General features: G+C 39.4%; 1 protein-coding gene across 1 annotated transcript in view; it reads left to right on the top strand.

Annotated features, from left to right (window-relative positions):
* The window catches only part of SMCO2 (single-pass membrane protein with coiled-coil domains 2), an 85,236-nt gene continuing 64,023 nt past the window's right edge, over positions 2,120 to 23,332 (top strand). Inside the window, exon 1 of the mRNA XM_013964094.2 lies at positions 2,120 to 2,409. Within this exon, the coding sequence (XP_013819548.2) occupies positions 2,120 to 2,409 (290 nt within the window). The remainder of the gene's footprint in view (positions 2,410 to 23,332) is intronic.

Raw genomic sequence — 23,332 nt, 5'->3', positions numbered from 1 at the left:
TTGACTATGCCAAAGCCTTTCACTGTGTGGATCACAAATAACTATGGAAAATTCTTAGAGAGATGGAAATATCAGACCACCTGATCTGCCTCCTAAGAAATCTGCATGCAGGTCAAGAAGCAACAGTTAGAACTGGACATGGAACAACAGACTGGCTCCAAATAGGGAAAGGACTACTTCAAGGCTGTATATTGTCATTCTGCTTATTTAACTTATGTGCAGAGTACATCATGAGAAATGCTGGACTGGAAGAAGCACAAACTGGAATCAAGATTGTCAGGAGAAATATCAATAACCTCAGATATGCAGATGACACCACCCTAATGGCAGAAAGTGAAGAAGAACTAAAGAGGCCCTTGATGAAAGTGAAAGAGGGGAGTAAAAAGTTGGCTTAAAACTAAACATTCAGAAAACTAAGATTGTGGCATCTGGCCCCATCACTTCATGGCAAATAGATGGGGAAACAATGGAAATAGTGTCATACTTTATTTTGGGGGGCTCCAAAATCACTGCAGATGGTGACTGCAGCCATGAAATTAAAAGATACTTACTCCTTGGAAGAAAAGCTATGACCAACCTAGACAGCATATTAAAAAGCAGAGATGTTACTTTGTCAACAAAGGTCCATCTAGTCAAGGCTATCGTTTTTTTCAGTAGTCATGTATGGATGTGAGAGTTGGACTATAAAGAAAGCTGAGCGCAGAAGAATTGATGCTTTTGAACTGTGGTGTTGGAGAAGACTCTTGAGAGTCCCTTGGACTGCAAGGAGATACAACCCATCAATCATAAAGGAAATCAGTACTGAAGGACTGATGCTGAAGCTGAAACTCCAATACTTTGGCCACGTGATGCAAAGAACTGACTCCTTGGAAAAGACCCTGATTCTGGGAAAGATTGAAGGAGGGAGGAGAAGGGGATGACAGAGGATGAGATGATTGGATGGCATCACCAACTTAATGGACATGAGTTTGAGTAAACTCTGGGAGTTGGCGATGGACAAGGGAAGCCTGGTGTGCTGCAGTCCATGGGGTCACTAAGAGTCAGACACGACTGAGCAACTGAACTGAACTGACCATAGCTTAAGTAAGTGTGTGTTGAGACAGACCATAAAAAGTTGTTAAATCCTTGTCCACCTATGTGTTTCTGGCATTGAATTGAAACGTGGGCAGTCCTAGCACTTGGCTGACTGTTAAGCAGTCTTTCCCATATGTCTTCCCTGGTGGCTCATATGGTAAAGAACCTTCCTTCAGTGTAGGACACCTGGGTTCAATCCCTGAGTCAGGAAGTTCCCCTGGAGGAGGACATGGCAATCAACTCCAGTATTCTTGCCTGGAGAATTCCATGGACAGAGGAGCCTGATGGGCTACAGTCCATGGGATCACAGAGTCAGACATGACTAAGTGACTAACACACACACACACACACACACAGACACACACACACAGACACACACACTCCTATCAAGGGAGAAATCTGTTGCATATTATCTTGAGTGTAAGTACGTCAAAATAATTTTTGTGATATTTTTTAAAAAACATAAATAAAAAGCCTAGATTATGTAAACTTATAATTTAAGTGAACTCTTGGAAATCTCATTTACTACTTGGTTGAGTGAGCAGTAACCCAAAAAACTTCCTATCAGAACTGACATCTAGACCAATGGCATATGATTACTTGATTGTTCAGTTATTTGTGGGAATCCATTGTATTCTATTTAACAAAGATCAAGAAAGACATAGTTACAGTGCCTGAAATATCTTCTCAGGGAGGCAAGAAAATGGATGGATACATATCAGATTATATGTAAGATAATAAAGTTCATAATATTTACATAGAAAAAATGCTATTCTGTTTCTTTATAATAACATTAATAGCGTGTTTTGTTTTTGTTAGATTGGTGCAAAAGGAATTGCAGTTTTGCATTGTTGAAATTTGCCGTCTGATATTGAAATACATTCTTAAATAAATCTGGTTATGTTATACATCATTTTAATGACATTTCTCACTTTATTTTTTGTTTTGCTAATGACTTACTACTTGCTGTCTGTATTTATTTTATACTATAAAAATGATGTTAGACAAAAAGCAAACTCAAGAGATTTTTTTATTCAAGTTCAAAATGGGTGGTAAAGCAGCAAAGACAACTCACAATATCAACAACATTTTTGACCCAGAAACTGCTAACCAACATATAGTGCAGTGGTGCTTCAAGAAATTTTACAAAGGAGATGAGAGCCTTGAAGATGAGCCTAGTGGCTGGGCATCGGAAGCTGACAACGACCAATTGAGAGCCATCACTGAAGCTTATCCTCTTACAACTACACGAGAAGTTGCTAAAGAGCTCAACATCGACCATTCTACAGTCATTCAATGTTTGAAGCAAATTGGAAAGGTGAAAGACCTCCATAAGTGGGTGACTCATGAGTTGACTGAAAATTAAAAAAAAAATCATTGTTTTAAAGAGTTGTCATCTCTTATTCTGTACAACAAACCTTTTCTCAATTGGATTGTGACATGCAATGAAAAGTGGATTGTACACAACAACCAGCGATGACCAGCTCAGAGGCTGGACCAAGAAGAAGCTCCAAAGCACTTCCCAAAGCCAAACTTGCACCAAAAAAGGTCATGGTCACTGTCTGGTGGTCTGCTGCCAGTCTGACCCACTACTTCTGAATCCCAACAAAACCATTACATCTGAGAAGTATGCTCAGCAAACCGATGAGATGCCCCGAAAACTGCAACACCTGCAGCAGTCAACAGAACGGGCCCAGTTCTTCTCCACAACAATGCCTGACCACATGTCGCACGGTCAACACTTCAAAAGTTGAATGAATTGGGCCTCGCCCATCTCATTCACCTGACCTCTCACCAACTGACTACTACTTCTTCAAGCATCTCAACAACTTCTTGCATGGAAAACCTTTCCACAACCAGCAGGAGACAGAAAATGTTTTCCAAGAGTTTGTCAAATCCCGAGGCATGGATTTTTATACTACCGGAATAAACAAACTTATTTCTCATTGGCAAAAATGTGTTGATTGTGTAATGGTTCTTATTTTGACTAATAAAGATGTGTTTGAGCCTAGTTACAATGATTTAAAGTTCACAGTCTGAAACCACAATTAACTCATACCAACCAATCAATTAGTTTTATGATTATAAACAAACTTTATATTCCTTATTGAAAATTCAGAAATACCAAAAAAAGGGATCTTCAATCAAGGTGGTGGAGTACAGGGATGTGGAGCTCACCCCCCTACCACAAGTACATCAAAAGTACATCTACATACAGAACAGTTCTTACAGAATGCCAACTGATCACTGTGAGAAAGCCTCTGACACCTGAACAGATAAGAGAGATCTCCATGTAACTGAGTAGGATGAAAGAGTAAAAAAGGAAATGGAATGGGTTGCCATTCCCTCCTCCAGGGGATCTTCCCAAACCAGGGGTTACACCTAGGTCTCCTGCATTGCAGGCAGATTCTTTACCATCTGAGACACCAGAGAAGCCCCCATTCCTGATGGGAACACAAAGGAGGCAGGAACTGCCACCACAGCCTCTTTCCCCATGCACCTGCTGCCACCTCTGAGGGATCCTGTGCCAGCCACCACCTTGGAGGCTCTAGGAACAGGTACCAGTGGGTTGACCACACACAGAGTGGGGCTGAAATCATAGCAAACCCAGGGGCCTGCATGACTTAGTGCGCAGGGCTGAAATGTCTCCCTGTAGCTCCACAAACCATAGATTTATGGTCTCTGCTATGAGCTTTGTAAACTCAGAGTCTGTGGGACATCCAAGTGGACATGGGTGCTTCTGCAGCTGGGATAGGTCTGGCCTTAGCAACTGTGAACTTTGTGGGCACATACACTGGGGGCTGGGCTGGGCCAAGGTCTGCACTTCCTCCTTAGCTCCCCTGGGGTGTCTAGATGCATGAGCATGGCAATCCTGCGACCTGACTTCAGTGGATCAGTTCTGGTGGAAAAAATGCCTGAGGGATACCAAAACTGATTGTCATTATTCTTACAATTGAGGTGTGGGGCCAAGGGCAGTGCTCACAACAGAGTACTTTGTGAGCCTACACAATGGGTGGCAGGCTCCAATCCCACTTACATGGAACCTCAGCTCAGAAACACAGCTCAGAAATGGATTTGGAGTCTTCAACTGCAACAGCTAGGGAGCAGACCGTACCTATGACAGGGCTGTGACACCACTGAGCAAAAAGGAGGACCAATTAGTTGCTGGTCACCCAACACCAGTCACTGCCTCTTATTAGGGGATAATGGCCAGGACACACTGAGGAAAGAGATGACAGGCATACATACTAAAACAGCCCTCATATCAAAAATACAAAACCCATGCAGGGTAAAATTGGATCCTCGCATATAAAAATAGCCCTCCAAGACTATAGTAAATAATTATTTCTCCTTAACTCACAGAGCAAGAGAAATATGAGTAAAATGAAGAAGCATAGGAACTACTTCCAGTTAAAAGATCAAGAGAACTCTCCTGAAAGGACAAAAGTGAAACAGACTTCTTTACTCTGACTTCAAAGTAAGTCTTCAAAGACTCTGAGTTCAAAAAGGAGCTAATAAAAATATTGAGGGAATTAAGAAAGACTATCAATAGAAATGCAGATTATTGTAAAAAGGCACTAGAAGCTATAAAGATGAGCCAAGAAAAATTAGAAAACTCATTTGCTGAGACAAAAGGTGAGCTATAGGCAATGAATAGCAGATTGATTAATGTGGAAGAATGAATATGTGACCTGGAAGACAAAATAATAGAAATCACCCAATTAGAACAGCAGACAAAAAGTCAAAAAACAAAAATGACAGCAATAAAAGAGACATATGGGATATCATAAAGTATGCCAAACTATACATAATAGGAATTCCAGAAGAGAAGAAAGAGAAATGGAGACCAAAAATGTATCTGAAGAAATTATAGCTGAAAACATCCTACTCCTAAAGAAGGAAATATATCCATATACAGGAAGCACAGAGGGTCCCAAATAAGATGAACCCAAACTGAACTACACCAAAACATATAATTAAAATGGCAAAAGTAAAGAGAAGATTATCAAACTTCCTTGGTGGTCCAGTGGTTAAGAATCTGCCTGCCAATGCAGGGGACACAGATTTGATTCCTGGTCTGGGAGGATTCCATATCCCATGCGGCAACTAAGCCTGTGTGCCGCAACTGCTGAGCCTGTGGTCTCAAGGCCATGAGCTACACCTACTGAGCCCACATGATGCCCGAGAGCCTGTGCTCCACAACAGGAGATGCCACTGCAGTGAGAAACCTGCACACTCAAAGAGAGTAGCCCCCATTCGCCACAACCAGAGAAAGCTTATATGCAGCAATGAAGACTCAGCACAGACAAAAATAAATAATTATTTTTTAAAAAAAGAGGAATCTTAGGGTAGCATAGAAAAACAAAGACTTAATTACAAGTGAATCCCCATAAGGCTATCTCTGATTTCTTTACAGAAATATTGTAGTCCAGAAGGGAATGTAAAGATATATTCAGTCTTGAAAGGGGAAAATCTGCAACCTAGCTTACTCTACTCAGCAAGATTACAATTTAGAATAGAAGGAGAGAAAAAGAGTTTCTCAGACAGGCAAAATCTGAAAGAATACAGCAATACTAAACATATCCTAAAAGAAATATTGAAAGGTCTCTTTAAGTGATTAAACAAGATTCTATAGGAAACAGAAAATCACAATTAGGAAGTGAATCACTTAGTAAGCCATTGCACGTATTTTTAAAAACCGAAAAAAAGGTTTTTGAGACAATGATAACCATAACAAACAGCAAAAGGATAAACATGAAGATGTAAAAGAGGACATCAAAAATCATAAAATGTGGAGGAGAGTAAGAAAATGTAGATTTTTTTCTTCTATAATGTGTTTGAACATATATGAATTTCAGTCCATAGCAAGTAGATATAGGAAGGGGTTAACAATACTTGAAAAGTGAAAATCAAAAACATACAACAGATTCACAAAAACTGAAGAGAACATAAGCATAACAGAAAAGGAAATCATTAAACCACAAAAGGAAAAACAAAAAGGAACAAAGAAGAAAGAAAGAATCCACTGGAAAAAAGGTTTAAACTGGTAATAAATACATATCTATCAAAAATTACCTTAAGTGTCAATGGACTAAATGTACCAATCAAAAGACAGTGTCAGATTCCAGCATAAAACTGGAAACCAATCACAGAAAAATGAGGAAAAAAAAAGGATTACATGGAAAATGAATGGCATCTTACTAAAAAACTGATGGGTTGATGAAATCAAAGAGGAAATTTAAAAATACCTTGAGACAAATGACAATAAAAACACAACCATACAAAATCTGTAGGAAGCAGCAAAAGCAGTTCTTAGAGGGAGGCTCATAATGACACAGGCCTTCCTCACAAACCAAGAAAATTTCAGATGAACAACCTGATCTACCACCTAAAAGAATTAGAGAAAGAACAAACAAAACCGAAAGTCCGAAAAAGGAAGGGAACAATAACAATCAGAGAGGAAATAAATAAAATAGAGATTAAAAAGTAGAAAAAATCAATTAAACCAAAAGCTGGTTCTTTGAAAGGGTAAGAAAAATTGACAAATCTCTGGCTAGACTAACTAAGAAGAAAAGAGAGGGAACCTAAATAAACAATATAAAAAGTGAAAAAGAAATAACAACTGATGCCACAGAAATTTTAGAAACTATAAGAGAATGCTATGAAGAATTATATGCCAACAAACTCAACAATCTATGAGAAATAGTCAAGTTCCTAGAAATATACCACCCACCAAAACTGAATCAAGAAGAAATAGATAATCTGAACAGACGAAATGCTAGAAGTAAAACAAAATCTGTAATTCTAAAACTCCCTACAAACAAAAGTCCAGGGCCAGATGGCTTCACAACCAAGCTCTACCAAACATACAAAAAGGAACTTTTACTGATCCTTATCAAACTCTTCCAAAAGATTGAAAAGGAGGGAACATTCCCAAAGGCATTCTATGAAGCCACCATCACCCTGATACCAAAACCAGGCAAAGACACTACCAAAAAAGAAAATTATAGGCCAATATCTTGCATAAATATGGATATGAAAGTTCTTAACAAAATATTAGCAAACTGAATTTAAAAATATGTAAAAAATCATATACCATGACCAAGTTGAATTCACTTCAGGGTCACAAGGATGGTTCAACATACACAGATCAATGTGATACACCACATCAACAAGAGAAAAGACCAAAACCACATGATGATCTTAATAGATGCAGAAAGAGTATTTGACAAAATTCAACATCCATTCATGCTAAAAACTCTTACCAAAGTGGGTATAGAGGGAACATATCTCAACATAATAAAAGCTACTTATGACAAACCCACAGCCAATATAAAACTCAACAGTGAAAAGCTGAAAGGCTTCTTACTGAAATCTGGAACAAGACAAAGCTGCCCACTCTCATTACTTCTATTCAACATAGTACTGGAAGTCCTACCTACATCAATCAGACAAAAAGAAACAAAATGTATCCAAATTGGAAGGGAAGAGGTTAAATTGTTATTAACACAGATGACATAATACTGTATATAGAAAATCCTAAAAACTCCACACAAAAGCTACTAGAACTGATAAATGATTTCAGCAAAATAGCAAGATATAAGATTAACATACAGAAACCAGTTTCATTTCTTTACACTAACAATGAAATGTCAAAAAGGGAAGGTAAAAAATAATTCCTTATAAAATCACATCTTAAAAAAAATACTTAGGAATAAAACTGAACAAGGAGGTAAAAGACTTACATGCTGAAAACTTTAAATGGTAATAAAGGAAATTGAAGATGATTCAAAGAAATGGAAAGATAACAGTGCTCTTAGATTGGAAGAATTAATATTGTTAAAATGGCAATATTACCCAAAGCAATCTGAAGATTTAATGTGATTCCTATCAAATTATCCATAACATTTTTTCATGGAACTAGAACAAATAATCCCCAGATTTATATATTTTATAAATATATAAAAATACAAAAGACCCAGAATTGCTAAAGCAATCCTGAAGAAAAGGAACAAAGCAGGAGGCCTAACCCTCCAAGACTTCAGACAATACTACAGAGCTACAGTATTCAGAAAAGTGTAGTACTGGCATGAAGACATTCATGTGGCTCAGTGGAACCGAACAAAGAGCTGAGATATAAACCCCACACCCCTATGGTCAATTAATCTTCAACAGAGGACACAAGAATATACAGTGGAGGAAGATAGTCTCTTGAGCAAGTGGTGTTGGGAAAGTTGGACAGCTTGCATGCAAATCAATGAACACACCCTTATACTGCATAGAAAAATAAGCTCAAAATGGCTTAAAGACACATGACACCCTAAAACTCCTAGAAAAGAACACAGGCAAGTCAATCTCTTACAATGAGAATGTTAAAGAAATCATACCAATGTTTTCTTAGATCAGTCTCCCAAGGCAATTGAAATAAAACCAAAAATAAACAAATGGGACCTAGCCAAACTTATAAGCTTTTGCATAGCAAGGAAACCATGCACAAAATGGAAAGACAACCTACAGAATGGGAGAAATTACTTGTAAATGATGCAAACAGCAAGGGCTTAATTTCCAAAATCATAAAATCACATCCAATAAAATAAAATAAAATACTTAGGAATAAATCTGAGCAAGGAAGTAAAAGACTTACATGATGAGAACTTCAAAATGGTAATAAATATCCAAATATTTACTTACTATCATTAAATAAATGATTATTAATATTAATTCTATTAATATCAATTGTTTATAATTCTTTATAGTACTTAATATATTGGTTGTTAATGTTAATATATAATTCTAATAATGATAATGTAAATAAATATTATTATTTAATATTCCAATTATTCATCCAAAATATACAAAAAGCTCATACAATGCAACAGGAACCACAACAAAAACAACCCAATCAAAAAATGGGTAGGAGACCTAAACAGACATTTCTGCAGAGAAGACATATAAACATATGAAGACGGCCAACAGACGCATGGAAAGATGCTCAATGTCACTATTATTACAGAAAGCAAATCAAACCTACAGTGAGTTACCACCTCACACCAGTCAAAATGGCCACTGTTAGAAATTTACAAATAACAAATACTGGAGAGATTGTGGAGAAAATGGACCCTCTTACACTGTCGGTGGGAGTATAAGTTGGTGTAGCCAGTATGGAAAAGAGTATAGAGGTTCCTCAGAAAAATTAAAAATAGAGTTGCCATATGACCCAGCAAGCTAATTCTTGGGCATGTGTGTTGTGTGTGTCAGTCGCTCAGTCGTGTCTGACTCTTTACGACCCCATGGACTGTAGCCCACCAGGCTCCTCTGTCCATGAAATTCTCCAGGCAAGAATATTGGACTGGATTGCCAGTTCTTGCTCCATTCTTGGGCATATATCCAGACAAAACTATAACTCAAAAAAGACGCATGCACCCTTATGTTCATAACAGCACTATTTACAATAGCCAAGACAAACAGAAACAACCTAAATGTCCATTGACAGATGAGTGGATAAAGAAAATGTAATACATGCATACAATGAAATACTACTCAGACACATAAATAATGAAATAATACCATTTGCAGCTACATGGATGGACCTAGAGATTATCATGTTAGGTGACTAAGTCAGACAGAGAAAGACAAATAAAATCACTTAAATGTAGAATGTAAAATATGACATAAATGAACTCAACTATGAAACAGAAATAGACCCACAGATATAAACAGACTCATAGTTGCCAAGAAGGTTTGGGGATGGGGAAAGAAAGCATTAGGAGTTTGGGATTAGCAGATGCAAACTATTATATACAGACTGGATAAACAACATGGTCCTGTGATATAGCATAGGGAACTATATTTGATGTTGTGTGATGAACCATGATGGAAAATAAAATGTAAAAGAATGTATATATAACTGAATCACTTTCCTTTACAGCAGAAACTAACACAACACTGTATATTAACTGTACTTCAGTTTAAAAATGTGTAATGGTGAAAATGAAAACTGAAAAGAAATACAGAGAAGTGCTAAGAAAAAAAATCACCTATAATTTGCATGTGCTTGCATGCTAAGTCACTTCAGTTGTGTCCAACTCTTTTCAACCCCATGGACTGTAGCCTGACAGGCTCCTCTGTCCACAGGATTCTCCAGGCAAGAATACTGGAGTGGGCTGCCATGCCCTTCTCCAGGGATCTTCCCAACCCAGGAATTGAACCCATATCCCTTAACATTTCTGCATTGGCGGGTGGGTTCTCTACCGCTAGTGCCACCTTAGAAGCCTCTTATATTTACTACCTAGTGAAAACCACATCTGACACGTGAATATTTCTTTTTTAGGCCTTTATATTATGGTGATTTTTAAAAGTTAGAATCCTGCTGTTTAGATAATTTTATTAGTCTTAATTTTTTGTAGGAAAGTAAGAGATGGACATGGAACAACAGACTGTTTCCAAATAGGAAAAGGAGTATGTCAAGGCTGTATATTGTCACCCTGCTTATTTAACTTATATGCAAAGTACATCATGAGAAACTCTGGGCTGGAGGATGCACAAGCTGGAATCAAGACTGCCAGGAGAAACATCAATAACCTCAGATAGGCAGATGACACCACCCTTATGGCAGAAAGTGAAGAGGAACTAAAAAGCCTCTTGATGAAAGTGAAAGAGGAGAGTGAAAAAGTTGGCTTAAAGCTCAACATTCAGAAAACTAAGATCATGGCATCCGGTCCCATCACCTCACAACAAATAGATGGGGAAACAGACTTTATTTTTTGGGGCTCCAAAATCACTGCAGATGGTGATGGCAGCCACGAAATTGAAAGACGCTTTCTCTTTGGAAGGGAAGTCATGACCAACTAGACAGCATATTAAAAAGCAGAGACATTGCTTGTCAACAAAGGTCTGTCTAGTCCAGGCTATGGTTTTTCCAGTGGTCATGTATGGATGTGAGATTTGGACTATAAAGAAAGCTGAGTGCCAAAGAATTGATGCTTTTGAACTGTGGTGTTGGAAAAGACTCTTGAGAGTCCCTTGGATACAACCAGTCCATCCTAAAGGAAATCAGTCCTGGGTGTCCATTGGAAGGACTGATGTTGAAGCTGAAACTCCAATATTTTGGCCACCTGATGCGAAGAGCTGACTCATTTGAAAAGACCCTGATGTTGGGGAAGATTGAAGGCAGGCGGAGAAGGGGACGACAGAGGATGAGATGGTTGGATGGCCTCACCGACTCAATAGACATGAGTTTGGATAAACTCCAGGAGTTGGTGATGGATAGGAAAGCCTGGAGTGCTGCAGTTCATGGGGTTGCAAAGAGTTGGACATGACTGAGCGACTGAACTGAACTGAAGAGATGTATATCAGTTAAAAGCCAGTATTGAAAGGCATAAAATTACCAAAAAATAGCTCGCTTATTGCTAATTCTCACTGTCCAGAACAATCACTTAAACTTTTTTCATTGTTGTTTTTTATGGTTATATATCTAAATGTAGTTTTATTGCCACTTCTTGATTTGTCCAGGATGGGTATAAAACAGGGAACCAACAATTTATTTAAAATATTCCCCTATTATGGAATATTTAGGATGTTTGGCAAGTTTTACTATTATGGGTACTATGTCAGTTAACATCCTTCTACACAAATACATTTATTATTTTGTTTAGAATGAATTTTTTGAAATTTAATTACAGATCAAAATTGCCCAGTTTCCATTATGTGTGTATACAGTGTTCCTTCCAGAGTTAATTTTTACCCAGACTAAATATGTTGATTTTTTAAAAAAAATCTTTTCTAAAAAAAATTATTTTCTCCTCAGAAAGAAAACTTTCACTGTATGATGCCGGGAACCCAAAGCCAGGGCTTGTGACAACCTAGAGGGGTGGGATGGGGAGGGAGGTGGGTGGGAGGTTCAAGAGGGAGGGGGCATATGTATTACCTATGGCTGATTCATGCTATATATGGCAGAAACCATCACAATATTGTAAAGTACTTATTTTCTAGTACTTATTTTCTAGTTAAAAATAAAAAACAAAGAAAACTTCCCTTCCAAGATCATATAAGCACCCCTTCTAGGTGTCAAGTGCTTTCATAATTTCACCCTAAAGTCTTCAACCCAGCTGAAGTTTATTTTAGCTGATAATCATACAGAAGTTTGTGTATTCTTTCCAAAATATTACCCACTTGCTCCATAATCATTCAGTGACTAGTTCCTTTCCCTCCTGTTTTGAAAAGTTTCCTTTACCATCTTTTAAGTTCTCATACTGTACACTGTTCGGGAACCTGCTTGGGAAAGAGGTGGTGGTGGTGGTGGGGAGGTGGGAGGGAAGAGACTTCCGTACAGATTAACTACTGAGTTAATCTGTCTATTCTTCTGGCAGTACCAAACTGTTCCATTAAATGTAATAGAGTTTGATACTGATAGTGTATCACCCACTTTTCTTCTGAAAGGTTCAGAACATGACTTTCCAAAACATGCGGCTTTGGCAGGTTATTTTAAGTTGAAGGCACTAGAGAAACAGCAGATACAGGAAGGGCTCTGTGACTGTCTGATTCGACCTAAAAGCAGAACATGAAATTTCCCCAAAGAACGGTGCCATCCCTGTGAAAGGAAGAGAAGAACATTATTACCAGAGATTGGAAATTGATGCTGAAATTTCCTGTCCAAACAGACCATCTAATATAATCCCAGGGACTTCCCTGGTGGTCCAGTGGCTAAGAATCTGCCTGCCAATGCAGGAGACATGAGTTCAGTCCCTGGTCTGGGGAGATTCCACATGCGGCAGTGCAAGTAAGCCAAAACGCCGTTAATTACTGAGCCTGTACTCTAGAGCCCATTCTCCTTAACAAGAGAAGCCACCACAATGAGAAGCTCACACAGACCATAGGGGAGACCAAGCACAGCCAAACAAGAAAAAAGAATCTGCCTTACAGTGGAGGGGATACAGGTTCCAGATGTGAAGCCTGGTCAGGAAGCTAAGATTCCCACATGTCACAGGGCAACTAAACCCCTTTTGGGACTACACAGCCCACACACTCTGGAGCCTGCCCGCCACAACTAGAGAGAAGCCTGTGGGCCACAATTAAGACCAGAGGCAGCCCAAAAAAGAGGTCCAGTTCCAGCTGGCAGGCAAAACATAGGTTAAATTTAAAGTGCTATATATAAAGAGAAAAGAAATTTTAAAACATTACCCCAATCTTTCATTAGCTCCCTCCATTTAGTTCCTAGTCACTATCCCATGATATACCGCCCCCTGCCCGAGCTCCTGTGTCTTGTCACGTCCCCGCAATTTATCCTTCGTTGTGTAAAAATGGATATAAGCTTTTGGGCCTAAGAGCGTCTTTGAGTTTTCATTTTCTATCTGAATACTCTCATGTACACTCACAAAATTAAATCTGAATGCTTTTCTTTTGTTAACGTGTCTTTTGTCAATTGAATCCTCAGACCCATCACAGAACCTAACAGAGCAGAAGGAAGTTTTTCCTCCATCAACACTTTCTCATTCCTTTTTTCTGAAAAGTTTTAAAAATAAATATGTATTTCTATGTATTTATAAATTTATAAAATCATGTCAACAGTAGTCTTTTCTGATCTCAACATTTCTTCCTTAATAAACTTTTAAATTTATCAGACTACAAATTGATCACTTGAGTTAATTACACTTATGCTACAACTGAGTCTTTCAGGAATGGTGTTGATATGTTTAGCATTCTTCCACACTTTTGTTATATATAGAAGACACTTATTCTTGGAACAACCATCTGTCCAGTGCTACAGCTTGCCTTCCCTTAAATTGTTGACAATCTGAAGGAATAAGAATAAAATCTAAACTGTATTAAATTCTTACAGTGGCAGGCACAGTTCCTAATCCTTTTATGTGTGTGAATTTAAGCTGCCTAACAACCCTGAAGATAAATGCTGGTATTGCCCCATTTTATACATGAGGAAACTGAGTCTCAGAGTTAAATAACTCGACAATGTCGCTCAGCTCATAAGCTGTGGAGTTGGATCTAGACCTGATCTGCCCAGACTGGTGCTCTTAACCCTGCATTTCGGTAAACCCTTTGATCTGCTGTAGGACTCTCAGGGTGTTTCTGGACCTTCTCCCAACCCCCTCCTTTATGCACCACTATTTTTCTTTTCCTTTTTTAAAAAATATCTTTTAAATTACAAAACACACATCCAAATGTATTGTCTTAACCATTTTTAAGTGTACAGTTCAACAGGATTAGCTATATTCATGTTGTTATCCAATAGACCTCTACAACTTTTTTCACTGTGCAAGACTGAAACTCTATACCCATTAAACAACTCCTTACTTCCTCCTGCTCTCAGCCTCTGACAGCCACTAGTCTACTCTCTGTTTCTGAAAGTTTGACTGCTTTAAATGTCTCATTTAAGTGGTGTGTGTATTCCGTTGCTCCGTAGTGTCTGACTCTTTTGGGACCCCATGGACTATATAGCCCACCATGTTCCTCTGCCCATGGAATTTTCCAGGCAAGAATATTAGAGTGAGTTGCCATTTCCTCCTCCAGGGGAATCTTCCCAACTCAGGGATCAAATACACGTCTTTTGTGTCTCCTACTTTGGCAGGTGGATTCTTTACCATTTGACAGAGGAGTCTGGTGGGTAGCAGTCCATGGGGTCACAAAAGAGTCAGACAGGACTAAGTAACTAACACTTTCACTTTTAGCACCACCTGGAATATCTCATGTAAGTGGAGTCATACAGTATTTATTTTTTGACTGGCTTATTTCGCTCAGCTTATTGTCTCCAAGTTTCATCTGTGTTGTAGCTTATGCCAGAATTTTATTTTTAAGGCTGAATTTCACTTTCACTTTTCACTTTCATGCATTGGAGAAGAAAATGGCAACCCACTCCAGCGTTCTTGCCTGGAGAATCCCAGGGATGGGGGAGCCTGGTGGGCTGCTGTCTATGGGGTCGCACAGAGTCGGACACGACTGAAGTGACTTAGCAGCAGTAGCAGCAGCAATATTCCATTAGATGTATATAACATGCTTTTCTTTGTTTATCCATCAATAAATATTTGCTTGTATCTCTTGCCTGTAAAATCCCATGGATGGGGAGCCTGGTAGGCTGCAGTCCATGGGGTCGCTAAGCGTTGGGCACGACTGAGCAAATTCACTTTCACTTTTCACTTTCATGCATTGAAGAAGGAAATGGCAACCCACTCCAGTGCTCTTGCCTGGAGAATCCCAGGGACGGGGGAGCCTGGTGGGCTGCCACCTACGGGGTCGCACAGAGTTGGACACGACTGAAGTGACTTAGCAGCAGCAGCAGCTTGGCTATCGTAAATAATGCTTTTATGAACATGGATGTACAAATATCTCTTCTAGATCCCACTTTTAATTCTTTCGGTTATATACTCAGAAGTGGGATAGCTGGATTATATGGGTAGTTCTATGTTTAGTTTTTTGAAGAAATGCTGTGCTGTTTTCTGTAGTGGCTATACTAGTTTACATCCCTACCAGCAATACAGAGTTCTGATTTCTCCACATCCAAATAACACTCGTTATTTTGTTTCGCTTTTCTTGTAGTACTTATCCTAATGGGTGTGAGATGATAGCTCCTTGGGTTTTTATTTTAATTATTAGAATACAGTTGATTTATCACTGTGGTTTTGATTTGCATTTCTTTAATTATTTGTGATATTGTGCCTCTTTTTATATGCTTGTTAGCCATTTGTAAATCTGCTTTGAAGAAATGTCAAGTCTGTTGCTCACTTTTCAATCAAGATTTTTTGCTATTGAGAGTTGCAGGAATTCTTTATATTTTAGATACTAACCCTTTACCAGGTACATGATTTGTAAGTATTTCCTCTCATTCTGTAGGTTGCCATGTCACTGTTAATTGTTTCTTTTGAGGCCCTGAAGGTTTTAAATTGATGCAATTTCCTTTATCTATTTTAACTGTTGTTGTCTGTTTTTGGTGCCTATTTACATCTCAGTTGCTGAAGGATATATCCAATCTATTGGAAAAGAAATATATTACCAATTTTAAAGACCGTAGGGACATGAACTTTGAAAACTTTAGGAAATTTCTTGAAATAGGTAGTAATATATTTACCAGTCATTACCTAGCAAATGTGAGGAGCTAACTTACACAATTACATAGGAAGAAGTGGGACAAAGAAGAACCATACAGATGTTTTTTGCCTTTTTATTGAGTCAGTCACTTTATGTCTTTTGATTGAAGCATTTAGTCCATTGCCATTTAAAGCAATTATTGATAAATATGTACTTATTCTCATTTGTTACTTTATACTTGTTTTCTGGTTGGTTTGGTCATTTTCTGTTCTTTTTGTTTCTTTCTTGTGGCTTAATAATTTTCTTTAGCGACATCCTTTCTTTCTAGTTTTGATTTGTGATACCATGGGGTTCATAGATATATTTACCTGTTTTAAACCAGTAGTCATTTCAGCTCAAACACATTCTAAAGGATCTACATTTTTCACTCCCCTCCCCTATGTTTTGTGTTTTTGATGTTGTATTTTACATCTTCCTATTTACCCCTTCACTGTTTATTGTATTTATAGTTGACTTTACAATTTTTTTCTTTTAATTTTTTTGTCTTTTAATCTTTATACTAGCTTATTTAAGTGGTTGACCCGAAGTCTTTGTTACATATTTGCCTTTATTCCTGGGATTTCCCTTTCCTATAGAGTCTTACTTGTTATAGTTTTTTCTTTTCCACTTAGAGAAGATCCTTTACCATTCCATTTAGGATACATTTAGTATTGATGGACTCTTAGTTTTTGCTTATCTGAGTTTTTTTAGATCTCTTCTTCAGTTCTGAATGAAAATCTTGACAGGTAGAGTATCCTAGGTTGTAGATTTCTCCTGTTTAGGACTTTAAATATATCATACAACTCCCTTCTGGCCTGCAAAATTTCTGCAGAAAAGTAAGCTGATAGCCTTATGGGCATTCCTTTGCATACAACTTTGTTTTTTCTCTTGCTGGTCTTAGAATTCTCTTTAACTTTAACCATTTTAGTTATCATGTGTCTTGGTGTGGGTCTGCTTGTGTTCATATTATTTGGGATTCTTTGTGCTTTCTTTGTTTCCTATACCTGTGTATCTGTTTCCTTCCACAGGTTTAGAAGTTTTCACCCATAATTTCATCAAATACATTTTGACCCCTTTCTCTCTTCTTCTTCTGGGACCCCTATAATGTGAATGTTGGTACCCTTGATGTTGTCACAGAGGTCCCTTAAAATGTTCTGTTGTTACGACCCAATCAAAAAATGGGCCAAAGAACTAAATAGACATTTCTCCAAAGAAGACATACAGATGGCTAACAAACACGGGAAAAGATGCTCAACATCACTCATTATCAGAGAAATGCAAATCAAAACCACAATTAGATACCACCTCATGCCAGTCAGAATGGCTGCTATCAAAAAGTTTACAAACAATAAATGCTGGAGAGGGTGCGGAGAAAAACGAACCCTCTTACACCGTTGGTGGGAATGCAAACTAGTACAGCCACTATGGAGAACAGTGAGGAGATTCCTTAAAAAACTGGAAATAGAACTGTCATATGACCCAGCAATCCACTGCTGGGCATACACACCAAGGAAACAAGAATTGAAAGAGACACGTGTACCCCAATGTTCATTGCAGCACTGTTTACAATAGCCAGGACATGGAAGCAACCTAGATGTCCATCAGCAGATGAATGGATAAGAAAGCTGTGGTACATATACACAATGGAATATTACTCAGCTATTAAAAAGAATGCATTTGAATCAGTTCTAATGAGTTGGATGAAACTGGAGCCTATTATACAGAGTGAAATACATCAGAAAGAAAAACACCAATACCGTATATTAATGCATATATATGGAATTTAGAAAGATGGTAACAATGACCCTATATATGAGACAGCAAAAGAGACACAGATGCAAAGAACAGACTTTTGGACTCTGTGTGAGAAGGTGAGGGTGGGATTTGAGAGAATAGCATTGAAACATGTATATTATCATATGTGAAATAGATCACCAGTCCAGGTTCAGTGCATGAGACAGGGTGCTCAGGGCTGGTGCACTGGGATGACCCTGAGGGATGGGATGGGGAGGCAGGTGGGAGGGGAGTTCAGGAGGGAGAACACACGTACACCCATGGCTGATTCATGTCAATGTATGACAAAAACCACTATAATATTGTAAAGTAATTAGCCTCCAATTAAAGTAAATTAATTAATTTTAAAAATAAAATAGAATATAACTCAGCCAAAAAATAAATAAAATTCTTCTATATCAAAAAATAAAATGTCCTATTTTTTAAATTTATGGTTTTTTTTTTTTTTTTTTTTTTTTGCTGTTCCCATTTGGTGATTTCCATTATTCTATCTTCCAGATCACTTGTGTTCTTCTGTATCACCTAGTCTGCTTTTAATTCCTTCTACTATGTTTTCCATTTCAGTTATTATATTCTTCAGTTTTTTTTTTCCTAGTTCCTCATTAAAATTCACTGTGCGCATCTCTTTTCCCTAGTTCAGCTAGCATTTTTATTACTAATGCTTTAAACTCTGAAATTATTTTTGATTCACTAATTTCAGTTTTTCCCTTGTTCTTTCATTTTACCAATTTCTCTGTCTTCTCATTTTGCTTAGCTTTCTCTTATTCTGTGAAATTAGGGAAAACAGTTACCTATCCCGGTCTTGAAGGGGTATCTTTGTGTGGGAGTGTCCCTACATAGTCTGCATCAGCGCAGTGACTTTGGTGACGAGCTGGGCCTGAAGTGAGTATGAGCCACGTCTTCCCCCAGGGTGTGCTGGTGGCAATCACCTTGGAAGATGGTGGGGCTGGAGATGAAGGGGCTAGAGCTAGAGCCAGGCATGAGCCGGGGCTTCTTCTCTGATTAATGACCAATACCATCCCATTAGGGCAAGCTGGGTCCCAAGTTTCTGGAGAAGTCCTGAAGATCAAGTCCGAGCTGGTTGTCTCCCTTCTGAGTGTGTGGTCTTTCCCCTCTCAGCACTGGCACCTTTCCCCTCAAGGGGAGCAGTGCTGGAGCAAGGGGGGCTGGAGCGGGCACCCAGTGTGAACTGGGACCCGCACGGGGGTGACTCTGGCACACCAGTTCCAAATTGCTCCTAATCGGCTGCCTCCACATGTGCCAGGATTGACTGCCCTCACCTGGTTCAGCTTCTGTGCCAGGCCTGAGCTAGCGTCATCCTCCACAGCTGTGCACTCTGCTTCGGCCCAGCTGCCTTTACCCTACTGTTGAGCAATGCCATGGATCACAAGGGGGCCAGAATGGGTGCTTGGCTAGGGCTGGGGCAGGGGTTGGGTAGTCACAGGAAACTTCCAATCTGCTTCCTCTGCCTTGTTTTGGGAGTAAGCCAGAGCGTGTGTGCTCTTCATGGATGAACTCTAGGTTTCTTAGAGCCTCAGTCAGTTCCACTGGTTTTCAAACCACCTAAGGAGATGCATCCTCCCAGTGTTGGACCCCAGGGCTGAATGCGCAATAAAGTGGTTTGAACTGCTCGCTCCGCAGGGCGGATCTCTGAACCTGCGTGATCTTCCTACTCTTGTGTGTCCCCTCCTAAGGACACAAGTTCCTAATGTGATTGCTTCTCTTACCTTCCTGTTCCACTCCATGTGGATCATTCTCACAGTCTCGGTTGTAGAAGGGTCTTTCTGCCAGTCTCCCATTTGTTTTCAGTGAGATTTGCTCCACATGTAGATGCATTTTTGAAGTGTTTGTGGGGGGAAGGTGAGCTCTGGTTCCTCCTACTCTGCTATCTTGATCTCCTTCTATTTAATTTTTAATGACCAAGAAACCAAGAATTTTTTAAAAAGAGTATCATATCTCAAACCAGGAATGAAAATTTCAAAAATGGGAGGGGGGGAAAGTTTTAAAATACTGTCCTGCTTTTAGTGATTGTCATAAACCAAAATGATAAAAAAGATTGAATAAATAAATAAAAGGGGTGATATCATTATTAATAAGATATCTACCTGATATTTTATAACAAATGAGAAACATGGCCACTCAGGCCCCTAGCTAGAGTCTGACTCTAGGTTTTTATGTGTTATTAGAGTTTTTAGAGTTATTTTAACTAGGCATTTAGAGTTATTTTAATTCTAGATTTTTGTGTGTTCACATAGATACAGTTCTGGTGATTTTATTAAATTTATTAAGTTGGACCTTATCAAGGATTATAGAAAACAAATTGGCCCTTAAAAAATCATAGCAGCAGTTGCTGTGAAAATGCAGGTTTGCAAAACATCTTAAGGCTTAATGTTTTTCACTTTCGGATATGTGTATGCGCAGGAATATCTGTTAAAAGAACTAAATCCAGACTTTTTCTAACAGAGAAACATACTATATGGTGCAAAACCTTATAAAGAACTGTCTTTTAAAACATTATTTAACATGGAAATAGAATTCATTAAAACAAACATACAAACTCCACAATGGAGTTCTAAATATTTGGTACTAAGTAACATCAGCATCGGAGAAGACAATGGCACCCCACTCCAGTACTCTTGCCTGGAAAATCCCATGGATGGAGGAGCCTGGTGGGCTGTAGTCCATGGGGTCGCTAAGAGTCGGACACGACTGAGCAACTTCACTTTCACTTTTCACTTTCATACATTGGAGAAGGAAATGGCAACCCACTCCAGTATTCTTGCTTGGAGAATCCCAGGGATGGGGGAGCCTGGCAGGCTGCTGTCTATGGGGTCTCACAGAATCGGACATGACTGAAGTGACTTAGCAGCAGCAGCAACATCAGCATGGAAGTGAGAAATAGAACTATGGACTGAGGTTCATGACATTGTTCAGGAGACAGGGATCAAGACTATGGTTTTTCCTGTGGTCATGTATGGATGTGAGAGTTGGACTGTGAAGAAGGCTGAGTGCCAAAGAATTGATGCTTTTGAACTGTGGTGTTGGAGAAGACTCTTGAGAGTCCCTTGGACTGCAAGGAGATCCAACCAGTCCATTCTGAAGGAGATCAGCCCTGGGATTTCTTTGGAAGAAATGATGCTAAAGCTGAAACTCCAGTCCTTTGGCCACCTCATGCGAAGAGTTGACTCACTGGAAAAGACTTTGATGTTGGGAGGGCTTGGGGGCAGGAGGAGAAGGGAACGACAGAGGCTGAGATGGCTGGATGGAATCACTGACTCGATGGATGTGAATCTGAGTGAACTCTGGGAGTTGGTGATGGACAGGGAGGCCTGGCGTGCTGCGATTCATGGGGTCGCAAAGAGTCAGACACGACTGAGCAACTGAACTGAACTGAACTGAACTGAACATCAGCATTACGTGAGAGCTTGTCAGAATGCAAACTCACGGGCCTGCCCCCAGGCCTACTAGTTTAGAAACTGATTTAGGAATGAGACCAGGCAATCTGTGCTCTACCAGACTTTCCGGGTGATTCTGATACATGCTAAGGGCTATTGGTTTGATCTGTCTTACCTAGACTCTTGTGTTTCCCAGGTGGCACCGTGGTAAAGAATCTGCCTGCCAGTGCAGGAGACATGGTTTCGATCCCTGGCTTGGGAATATCCTCAGGAGAAGAAAATGGCAACCGACTCCAGTATTCTTGCCTGAAAAATCCCACAGACAGTGTTTGGTGGGCTGCAGTCCATGGGCTCCCAAAAGAGTTGCACACGACTGAGCGACTGAATGACAACCTAGGCTATTTGAGGCATCTCATTCTGTGTGATCTTGATAATCATGGAATTTCCCCACATTTGAGCAAAATACAGAGGCTGTTTTCCAAATATAACATCTAATGAGCAATCAGAAATGACCCACTCTCTGTAGCAAAAGCGAGTATAGAGGTTGTCTCTGTATTTTTAGAGCACAAAAAGATTTGCTAGCATTTTCAGGAAAACAAACCAGCTATAAAAGATCCATTCTCTTATCCTTAGATTTTGATGATTAGTTTATAAATAACAAATCAAAGGGAAAAATTACCGGATAAGAGTATAGTATAGCTATGAAATTGACTAATTATCTAAGCCAGCCTGAGAAGAAAATAGTGTAGCTATTCTCCAGCTATGAAAACAATCCAAACTTGTATAAATAGAAAGAGGACATTTTAAATAGCAGAGGCTGCCTCCAAGCCTTATAAATAAGAGGGCATCTTTGCTCTAGAGGTTAAAGGGACATCCCACCCCCGGGGCAGACTCAGTGACTGAGCCTCTATGGGAGGCTGTCTGCATCTGGAACCCGGGCCAGGGTAGGTAGCTTAAAGGCTCTAGTCACAGCCACAACCTTCTGAGGGGTTTCTAAAATCTAACCCCCATTCATAGACCTTCACATTCATCCTCAAACTAGTGCGAATGGGGCTGAAAACCTGAGTTCTCTAACCGGGCGTTTAAAAAAAATCCTGGGTAGTGTTTCCATCTAGGGAGACACTTCATAGTTTGACATTCTCTCTAGGGTAGAGTTTCTGTATCTTATCACTACTGACATTTTTGGGGGGCGCTATTTTCTGCTGTGGAAGGGTATAGGGTGCTTGGTAGCATCTCTGGCCTATACCCACTAGATACCAATAGCACCCTTATGTGTGAGTTCTAAGTCACTTCAATCATGTCCAACTCTTTGTGACCCCATGGACTATAGCCCGCCAGACTCCCCTCTGTCCTTGGGGTTCTCCAGCTAAGAATACTGAAGTGGGTTGCCATTTCCTCTTCCAAGGGATCTTCCCCAGCCAGAGATCGAACCCAAGTCTCTTACGTCTCCTGCATTGGCAGGCAGGTTCTTTGCCACTAGTGCCACCTGGGAAGCCCAGCAACCCCTACGGTGATAACCAAAAGATGTCTCTAGATGTTGCCAATTGTCCTTTGGAGGAAGGAGCACAAGATCCCTCCTCTTTCTCCCAAGTTGAGGACCACTGCTCTAGAGAGATCATTTCCCCTTTTATGTTAAAAGTGGGTAGGAAAAACAAATTACCCTTCCTGTTGTTTATCTTCATTAAAACCAACACTCCTTTGATTCCTCTTGTTGTTCTTTATCTTTACCCCTCCCACATCCTCCCCTCATCCTCAAAACACACCAAGTCTTTACTTCCTTCCAAATCTGGACTAGTCCTCAATGTTATCATTTCACCTACTCTAAATCGGTGGTCAATGCCCTCAACCAATGGTCCCCAGCCCTGGATCAATTCAGCTCTCTGTTGACCCCACGTCTACACTAGGGCTACCAAATACCACTTAAGAAAACCTTTGGTCTGCATAAATTCATGGTCTCCCAGTCATGAGCTCAGTGAGGCAGCCTAGGGTTCTTA

The sequence above is a fragment of the Capra hircus genome, chromosome 5 (genome assembly GCF_001704415.2).
Source record: "Capra hircus breed San Clemente chromosome 5, ASM170441v1, whole genome shotgun sequence".
Lineage (NCBI taxonomy): Eukaryota > Metazoa > Chordata > Mammalia > Artiodactyla > Bovidae > Capra > Capra hircus.
The sequence above is the reverse complement of the archived record's forward strand: the minus strand, read 5'-3'. Positions and strand labels throughout refer to the sequence as shown.